Source organism: Cyprinus carpio, chromosome A19, assembly GCF_018340385.1.
Source record: "Cyprinus carpio isolate SPL01 chromosome A19, ASM1834038v1, whole genome shotgun sequence".
In the NCBI taxonomy this organism is placed as follows: domain Eukaryota; kingdom Metazoa; phylum Chordata; class Actinopteri; order Cypriniformes; family Cyprinidae; genus Cyprinus; species Cyprinus carpio.
Window position 1 is genome coordinate 10551506 of NC_056590.1, and position 10583 is coordinate 10562088.

At 34.9% G+C, this 10583-nt stretch overlaps 1 protein-coding gene across 1 annotated transcript; it reads right to left on the reverse strand.

Moving 5' to 3' along the window:
* Positions 1-1681: 1681 nt before the first annotated feature.
* On the reverse strand, positions 1682-10358 carry LOC109052786 (LIX1-like protein). The gene is made up of 6 exons (XM_042776337.1): positions 9782-10358; positions 7244-7407; positions 6896-7036; positions 5939-6034; positions 5781-5858; positions 1682-4868 (listed from the first exon to the last, which is right to left on the reverse strand). Exons 1-6 carry the CDS (start codon positions 10119-10121, stop codon positions 4614-4616), a joined length of 1074 nt encoding a protein of 357 aa, XP_042632271.1. The 5' UTR covers positions 10122-10358; the 3' UTR covers positions 1682-4613.
* Positions 10359-10583: the final 225 nt, after the last annotated feature.

The window sequence follows — 10583 nt, forward strand, 5'->3', positions numbered from 1 at the left end:
GATGGCAGATGGACTATTCTGATGATGTCTTTCATACTTTTCTGGACCTTGACAGTGTAATTTACTTTGCAGTCTTTGGAGGTTTCCATACAAAATAACTTAAATTGTTTTCCGAAGACAAACAAAGCTTTTACAGGTTTGGAACGACATGTGCGTAAGTGATTAATGACAAAATTTTCATTCTAGGGTGGAGTATCCCTTTAATGTTATTTGAATTTGGGTGTTTTACTCAACTTTAACGTCAATTACTTGAATATGAACTTAATTCAGATTTTTAGCCAGTTTAAATGAGTTAGACAAGTAAAGTAATAAATAAACCTAGTCGTTCCTGGAGGATGGAACTTTGTGAAGGTATAACCTGTACAGTAGAACTCTTTGAAGATAATTATGTAGGTCAAAAGTTGCCATCACCAGTATGTTGGTAAGATCAGGATGTCCCTTGTCTAATCACGAATGCATCGTGCAGTAGTGTAAAAATGTAATTAATATGAAGAGACATAAATGATAAGATCATATATTACAATATTCCCAAAGACTGGAGAAAAAACACACACAAAAGTAATGCAGCAGACAGATTAAACATGTGATTTAGTTTACTTAAAATAGGAATAATACTGTTATTTAAAATAAACCGTCTGGGTGAGGATGAGCTCTATTCTGTCCTGGGGTTTGTGTTTTGTGTCCTCAAACAAGCGGTACACCCTGTGTCGTCGGGGATGTAGTCTGGGTGGCTTTCCCTCTTTTGATAAAGGAACCTTCCAACAGCATTCAACAATAACTGTATTGTGGAATGAGATTAAATCCAAAAATCAATCTAAAAGGTGTAGATGCATTTTCATCTCTACTCCAGCTCCAAAGCCACTTCAGTGGAGCCAAATATGCATTCTGTATTAAATATGTGCATGCATAAACTACAGATCATCTGTCTTAACTCATCAAACATAAAATAAATATTTTATTTGCAACTGGGCAAGACGACGTCACAATAGCAATAGTCAGAAATCATGTAAAGTTCTGCTGAACTGTAAGCAGCACTATGATATCTGCCATTGTGTTTTTGATCTAGATGAGCTGTTTTCCTGCCACTTACCTTGCATGCTGTTTGTGACAGATTCTGTATTCGACTCAAAGATGATTTCAGATTTGAAAGATTCCAGCAGCTTTGAAGGACAAACCTCGATGATGGGACCGCCCACATGATTAATATAGGCTTTACAGTTTAAAAAGTATGACTTTATTTATTTGTAATATTAATCATAGCCACCAACCGTAGCATAGCATAAATACATTATCAAAATTCACATATATTTCTGCAGCAACTGTCACGAACTATCATTGCACTCCATAACTACATGAAACGCAATGGGCTGTTAAAGGACCCCTGGAAGGTGGTCCTAGAAGTAGGTGGTCCCAAACCCCTAGAGGATTTGTACACACTTTAATATACCACTATAGTACAACACGCTTGTTTACAAATTGTTGTAATATATTATAAGCAAATATTTATAACCGTAATCACATAACTAGACACCTAAATAACTCGGTTTCAAAATAAAAGACCTTGCTCAATAAAAGTCTCTTCTATGCCAAATAGTATACATGTATTTACTGTGCAACATATTTGACGTATTTATGTTTTTCTGATATTTTAATCTTCATGAACACCAACCTTTGGACTAGGTAAGTTTATAATTGCTTTATTGATTTGTAAAGAATATAAATCAACAACAACAACAACAAAAAATTGGCTACGCATCAAAATCTTATAAAACATGTAAAATGGCAGATTACTAATACAAAACAAATAGAGAACGTATAAACTGTATTCACATGCACTGATTCAATTTCACTACCTTAAGTATTATTTGAAAAATAATTTTGGTAAACAAGAGTGTAAAAAAACAGCAGGGAAAAGACCCAACAAATTGTATAAAATTATATGCAATGCAGTTTACATTTTAATACACTTCAGTGGCAAGTGATGGAATCATATGACGAAATACAAACACAAACAATAAAGGTCTTGTAAAAAAATTACATTGAGAGAACACTCAGAAATTCTTTTCAGAAACGTGATAATTACACTGAAAATTAAACTACAAATTGTACTGTTAAAATGGCAGTCTTTTACAAAATGTTCATTGTCATTTCACAAAATACATGGTCTCAAATGAATAAATAATTTGTAGTGATCTTGCATATTATGAAAGTGTAAAGAAAGGGGGCTTTAGATTATCAGTGGCATCTCTATTTTGACCATCTCTGTGGGTGCAGTTTATTGAAATAAACTTTCTTATTTCTTTTGTCATTTTGTCTGTATTACTATTCTTTTTATAATACCAGCCTATAAACTACCAGGGCTTTAACTGAATTATTAAGACAGTTCTGCAGTTAAACTATGATGTGTAAGACCACAACTGCACAACAACAACAGAAAACAAGAGATTACAATTAACCCTTAAAAGTATTTTCAGATCTATCTGGCTAATGATAATCATTGATGTTTCTCACCATGCACGTCCTACTTTAAGCATCGTGATGCGCTAGTATCAAGATTTAGCAGCTAGTCCTTTAAAATTCAGTTCAAAGAGAAAGCAGAGATATCTCGGCATTTCTCCTGATCTAAAATGATCTGAAAGGTAACTGATATGATGTCGTAGCCCCTAATACTGAAACATGTGAGCGGGATAAAAAATTAACAATCAAGTTTACAACATCACTTCACACAGTAATGCATTATGATCAGTTATAATGCAGTAATTTATAATTATGGAATAAGAATGTGATTACATTTTAAAATATTGTATATTTATGATCTCAACTTATTTTATAACCAATAGTACAGGCTATAAGGACCATTTTGAGTTGGGAAACCAACAAGTGTGTCTATAAGACGCAATATATGTTTTTTTTCTTGTGGCACAGAATCAAGCATCCTATTGCAAAGCATTGCTTATCATGAAGTACTAGTTCTCTCAAAAATGCAAATTTGCTAAGATTTTATTCACGCCCAGGGCTTTCAAGATATAGATTAACTTTTTTCTTCATCAGAACAGATTTTGAGAAATTTAGCATTACATCACTTGCTCACTATTGCAGTGAATGGGTGCCATCAGAATGAGAGTCCAAACAGCTGCTAAAAACATCACAATTAATCCAGTCCATTAGTTAATGTCTTGTGAAGTGAAAAACTGCATGTTTGTAAGAGACAAATCCATCATTAAGGTGTTTTAACTTTAAATTGTTGCATCTGACCAAAATACGGATCTGTAATCCATAATCAAGTTTCCTCCAGAACAAAAAAAAAAAAAAAAAAAAAAAAAACCATCTCCTGTTGTCCTCCCATATCAAAATCCTGACACATTTGTTTAGAGCTGTTTTGGACTGTTGTTACTTGTAAACTGTGCTTGATTTATGCATATTTCTCATCTGATGCAGACGAGATTACTTTTCACTGGAGAAACCATTATTATGGACATTGTGGATTACCGTGATGTTTTTATCAGCTCTTTGAACTCTCATTCTGACGGCACCCATTCACTGCAGATGATCCATTGGTGAACAAGTGATGTAATGTTAAATTTCTCCAAATCTGTTCCGATGAAAAAAAAAAAAAACTAATCTACATCTTGGATGGCTTGAGGGAGAGGTACATTTTCAGCAAATTTTGATTTTTTAGTGAACGATTCCTTGAACACAAATCCCATCCGCACTTGTATGCATATAAATGTTCACAAAAGCTTTCAGAGGGGAGGTAGAAATTAAATGTTGCCATAAATTAGCATTAATGTTCTACAACCACAAAAGTAACAGAAGGCAATATAATGAGGGCACAGATTCAGTTTTTCTATGTCAGAAGGCTGGAGGAAATGGCCTTGCTATGTTTCCTGTGCCTAGATTTCTCACCAATGACAGTGTGTGAGAAAATCTGACCTTGGTATTATGCAAATATTTTGTGGTTGCTTCCTTAGCAAACATCTATGCTAAGGCCATTGGCTCTTGTGGAAAAGTTGAGTTAACTTTTAAAGTACTGTATAAATGTGTGTTTACACAAACATACTTAAGATTAACATTGCAAAGCAAAGTTTTTTATATTCCCCAAAAGCATGTGTCTAGCAAATAAATGAGCAAGGCTATTATGTGAATGTATTTGCAGAATATTGATACAATATTGCTGTGATCAACCTGTACTGTATAAAGCACTATATAAATAAAGGTGACTTGACCACACAACTGTATCTCCTAAGAAAAGCAAATAGGCAGTGATTTTAGCGAATTTATGTGTAGTACAATGCAAACAAGGCCTCAAAATCTGATTTTCCCGACATACTAGGTCCATGTGCCAGTACAGTCAACCGATAACACTGGAGGATAATACTGGTATAGTAATAATAGCAATATAGCGCTTAATTCTGTTCAAGTTTAAAATGTCTTATATGTTCAGATCAGAAAGACAGAAACGTATAATTCATCACCATTTTTGTCTGAAATTATTTGAAATGCTGATTCTTTGATGACTCCTCCCACACAAACACAAGTAAAAAAAGACCGTTTTAGTTTTGGAGTGCTATCTGGTACAATCATACGCCACGTCTGACACGTCTTCATACTCTTCAGCATGTGCAGGGCAGAGTTGTAGTGTTTGACCCACCTAGCTGCCCCACTGCCATTAGCAGAATGTCTTTCCTTTCCTTATAAAAGCGCAGCTCCCGTCCTGCCAGACGGGCCTCTTCCAGCTCGCGCTCGGTGGCGGCCACCTCTCGATTGATGGTACCGGATAAAGTGTGTTCTCGACTGACCCAGTCGGCGGCCATTTGTGTACGCATATCATCGTCTAGCGCTCGGTGGGAGTAATGAGCAAGCACTTCCTGTTTACAAAAAAGGCTGGTTGTTATACACACCATAGACAGGTCAGCAAAACATATTTATGGGCCACATAAATATTTACAAGAAACGAATGTGGGAATAACAAAAAAAAGGAAAATAAATAAATAAATATTATATATATTAAATGACTTTGTATGTCAAAATGCAATCATATTTTAGTTTTTATTAACATTTTTGCCAGTGGTATTTTACTATCACTGAGATACTATTATAATTATTTTATTAATATTTTGAATACGTTTTAGTTTTATATTTTCCATTTTCATTTTAAAGTTTTAGTTTTTTTGTGTTTTTTTTGTTATTTTTTATTTTTTTTATTAATGTCTATATTGTTTTTTATAAATTTTTATTTAATTTTTTAGTTATTATAGTATATCAAGTTATACTAAATAAAAATGATAAATGTCACCTTGGAAACTAGCTTTTTAAAAATAGTATATTTTATTTATTTTCTTTATTTTTTGTATATTTTAGTAAACATTTATTTTATTTCAAGAAACCTTTTTTTTTTTTGCCATTTTGCAGCATCTCTCTGATCCTAAATCTGTCAGGAACAGTATAAAGTTCACTGGACTTTGCTACATTTTACTTTTTCTTACATTTCTAGTGTTAGAAATAATAGTTTATATGTTCTTTTTATTTCACTGTGACTGAGTCGGCCAAGTTTCTGTACTCAAAATAGTTGGTGAAGTAAATGTGGGCGATCATGTCAGAATAGTTTTAATAAATGGTATTTTTGGAGTGAGGTGGAAGTTTTGAGATTTGCTGTAAACAAGTTACAGCATGTTTTACACAGTGCAGTAAACTATTTTATTTTAAAAGATGAAAGTAAATATGACTCCTCATGATATGACTCTTTTAAGTACTACTGAAAATTGAATATTTGTCTTCACCTGACGAGAGCACTGCCTTTCTCTCATGGCTTTGAGACTACCATTCCAATGGAGAAGCTGGAAAACCGTCATCAGTTCCTAAGAAAAAAGTTACGATTAAAATCCACACGTTAAGTTACCCACAGCTTTTCATATGGTCCAATAATGATCTCGCTTACCTGGAACTCTAGCATAGATTTCCCCTTGTTAGACTCTAACATGAACCGAAAAGCACCGATGCCTGTACTAGGATTATCAGCTTCTTCTCTGTTTCCCTGCAGTAAAAAAAGATGAGTAAAGGTCATCAATGTCAACAATACACTTTTGTCCAAAGGTTCTGGGTTTTATTTGAAAGAAATTAGTACTTTCATTCAGCAGGGATGCATTAAATTGATCAGAAAAGACAACAAGACATTTATAATGTTTCAAAATGCTGTTATTTGAAAGAATCCTGAAAAATATTTATAATAATAATTAGATATTTTTCTTGAGCAAATCAGCATATTAGAATGATTTCTGAAGGATCATGTGACACTGAAGAGTGGAGTAATGAAGCTGAAAATTCAGCTTTTGGAAGTCTGGAGTAATTATGTTGATATTTTTGATTTTTATTATTATTGTAATAACATTTCACAATATTACTATTTTTTTGATCAAATAAATGCAACCTTGTTGAGCATAAAAGACTATCAAAAAAAAATTTATTCCCACCCCAAACTTTTGAAAGTTAGTATAGGTCAAATCATTAAAATAAAATGTTTAAGTTCATTCATTAGTTCACATAAAATAAAAATTACATTATCATTTACTCATGCACATGTTTGTAAATGAGTATGTTTGTCTATCTTGATTGAATTTTTCACTAAATAGCCAGAGCAGGGTAGGTGTTAAGATTTTCAATTAATAAGACTTGAAATTTCAGTATATTTCTTTGCCTACAGCCCATGAGTCATATGAACTCCCTTTATAAAGCTTGAAAACTCCAGAGCCCTTTGATTGTAACTGCATGCAAAAGAGAAATCAGCATTTTGTGTTCCACAGAAGCATAAATGAAGCTAGAACTTTCATTTTTGGGTGAACTTATCCCTTTAACTGAAAAAATCCCCCCAGAAACTGAGATAACTGTGAGAACTCACATTAAAAGAGGCTAGAGCCTCACACACACTCTTCTCTATGAACTCATCTGTGATGCGTCGAGATGGATGCTCATTGAAAACAGAATTCATTAGAGCAATTTTGGCCGCACTCCGTCTTGCTTCAGCTTTGGTCGGGCAGAACTGAGAAGATCAAAGATGCTATTTAACCACACTGTAATCGAATCCTGAAGATGCTCACAGAATTCATTTCCAAGAGATCCTCAAGAGAAAACATTAGGCAGAAAATATGCAGACACAGATGGCAACCAAAACGCAATTATTTATTTTTCTAAAGATCTGAAGTTCCAAGACAAATGCATTGGAAAATTTAAAGAGAGTTTTGCTTGCCTGAAAACTCCCGAAGCAACTTCCCCCGGGGAGACTGACGTAGCAGACGTAAGGGGGGTTATTGGATGGGACCATCTCATAGACTACAAGAGCCCCGTTCCTCAGGTCAGCACCTCGTGACTGCTTCATCTGCCAGAACTCCTGCAAGGCCTCCACGACATTCACTGTGAGAATAAGACCATCACATCAGAGTTTACAAAACTATTCTAGTATATTTTAAGACTCATGAGCTCAAAAGTGTTATATTCAAGTTGAAGCAACCTCACCCCCTGTGGTAAATATCTGGGGTTTTGTTTGTTTGTTTTTTATATGCCTAAAGGTACAGTTCACCCAAAAATGACAATTCTGCCATCATTTACTCACCCCTATATGGGTTTCTTTCTTCTCTTTGAACACAAAAGAAGATATTTTTAAGAATGTTGGTAACCAAACAGTTGCTGCTAGCCATTGACTTCCATAGTATTTTTGCCCCATACTATGGAAATCAATGGCTAGCAATAACTGTTTGGTTCAGAATATCTTATTTTGTGTTCAGCAAATGAATGCAGCTCATATAGGTTTGAAACAATTTGAGTAAATGATGGTATAATTTTTTTTTCTCTTTAAAGACAAACCATCTGCAAATTCATCAGTCAACACCATTGCGACCATGGTTGTGTAAGATTAGAAATACATACTTAGCTGTTTGATAGCATTTTCAAGTGAAGGCTAATGATATTGATTACCATGTGGAGAGCGATACATAAAATGCAGTACAATTCTGAAACATCGACTTACATAGACGGCCCTGAATAATTCGTAATCAGTTTCTGGTTCAAACATATATGGCTGAATTAATCCAAAATTGCAACCTTCCATTGTGTAGCATTTACTACTTCAGTTAACTGAGTGAAAGTAAAGCAGGTAGTCTGAGCTTGTGCCTTTAAGTAGAGGTGGGGCTAATTTGCATATTCATGAGTCCACATATACCAAATGCGTTAGGAGTGTTTAGTTATATTCAAGCTTTTATTTTCAAGGAAAATATCTCATTCTCTTTGATATCAAAAAAGAGTTTTAAAGGATAAAATCTGTGACTGTAGAGAGAACTTTGATATTACTGAATAAACCCAAATGCATTAAGCAATACTTTTACAAAACAAGTTCATAAATTCATCTGTCACTATGACTGTCTTAATACACAATGAAAAGCACATGCTCATGGCTGAAGGCTGATATAAAGGAAGCTTGTTGTTGTGGATTTGCCTAGACACTAGTTTCTAACAGGAAATAAGGGTGGTGTATTTGGATGGGACTAATGTGAAAATCACAGTCGCAAAGGTCTTTCTTCTGCAAATAAAAGCTAAGCTTCTTGGAGGTTGTACTCAGATGGTGTGAGGTGTCTCGGAGGTAGATTAAAACACTTAACCTCCCTCTAAAGAACACTGGCAACAGTCTATCAGACGATAATCCCTTTAATGTAATTAGGTCAACATGTCAGGCGGCTCAATCTGAATCTTTAAACACATCTATGGTGCTGCAAAATACTGTGTAGTTAGGGAGCTGAATGAGTGCATCTCATGAAGAACATGTCTGGGTAATATTTCATAGAATTCTTTAATATATCTGGTTGATATATAAACAAGAAAATATTTTGCAAGAAAATTAAGCCTTTTTTTTTTTGCTTTGTGATTGTAATTTTTTCATAAATCAGCACACTGCCTTTCCTGTGACTATATTGTTCTTCATGACTCTCAACTTAATTTAAATAAATTATATTACTTATAATAAATGCAAACACCATATTGGTTCTTAATATAGACTTGATTCTATGCAATATATATATCTTAGAGTGAAATTAGATTCAACACCCCTACTGCTGAGACACCGCAAGAAGTTATGTTTTGGGAGAGATATAATTAATTAAATTCTCTAATTTTAAGCGGAAATTCTTGTGAATTTCAATACACATTTCTGAACGTGTTTGCTTCAAATATCTTGCATGCAGGTCAGTTAAGTGGCACATTTTTTGTCCAGAGCTAGCCTATTAAATAATTCAGAAATACATTAAAATGTAATTCATGCAGAGAGAATAAAGAGAATCTCTCTTATGAAGATCATGTTTTTAATGTCTGAATTAAAAGTCATATTTTGGAGGGCTTAAAGTGTCTGGGTGATGTAAAAAAATATATATATATGATAGATAGATAGATATACTTTTTATGAAAGGGTAAGTTTAATTCGGGAACCCAAGAAAACGTAATGATATTCATCATTCAGAAAATAACTTGTGAAAATAAAGATCTGTACTCTGACGTGTTTAATGTGAAATATTGTATTACAGTTAATATGATGGGTAAACTTTTTAAATACACACATTCTGAATCATATATAAATAATATGTAAACTTTAATATATAATAATAATATAGCCTAAACATTAATATAAGAACCAATTTGAATACAAATCTTTACATTTACATTTTTAACTATGTTTTCAAAAGATTTCTCATAGACCCTTATGCTTTCATCTGCAAAACATCTCCACGTTCACCCCACGTACCCCTGCCGTATCCTTGCGTGTGTTTGGCAAAGCTCCGGACCACCGCGTCCACTGCCTCTCTCAGAACCGCCGGGTTGGTGGGATTGGACAGACCCAGACCCGCCGACATGTCCACCGAGCCGAACCCGCTGCCCATGATACCGGACCCGAGGCTGTGGAGCTGGAGCGGCGGCGGTGGTGGCGGCGGCCCCGGGGACGCAGACACCGAGACGCGGGAAGCCTGTGCCGAGGATAGAGTTCCGGTTACACCGGGCCGCAGGGACCGGAGAGTCCCGGTCGCGCTCGCGCTCGCTCCGTATCCAATACCGGGCTGTAAGCGCTGATGGCGAAGAGACTCCATTGTCTCGAAAAGTGATGCAAAAGAAACAAGCACAAAGGGAACGACTGCTAGAAACGATTGCAAAGCCTTTAAAGATGCATATGACAAACATAAAAGTGTTTCTCGAAGGTATAAGCTTTGTTAAGATTGGACAAAATATTATTTACTGTTTGGGGCGTAAAACTGCCATCGGGAGGAAAAAGGAGCAGCATATGCTTGTGTTTGACCAATGGATGGATTCACGCTGTATGACGTGGCACGTCCGGTCAACCCTTCTTAAATACACGCATCTGTGTAACCAAATTAATATAAACGTAGCCGTTTCCAAATATTTGCTAAACATGTATATTTGTGTAAATAAAGTCCTCTTTACAAACTTCATGCGAGCAAAGATACTTAAATAGAAATCTACGTAGAGCCACTGAGAACTAAAATGACAATTAGTTTAGGATAGGCTGCTAATGCTGGTATTTTTCTTAAGGC

Coding starts and splice junctions, on each gene's coding strand:
- LOC109052786 (XM_042776337.1), bottom strand. CDS start 10,121: ATGGAGTCTCTTCGCCATCAGCGCTTACAGCCCGGTATTGGATACGGA. Junction 6,035..6,895: donor AGGCTCTAGCCTCTTTTAAT/GTGAGTTCTCAC, acceptor TTTTTACTGCAG/GGAAACAGAGAAGAAGCTGA. Junction 4,869..5,780: donor AAAGGCAGTGCTCTCGTCAG/GTGAAGACAAAT, acceptor TTTTGTAAACAG/GAAGTGCTTGCTCATTACTC.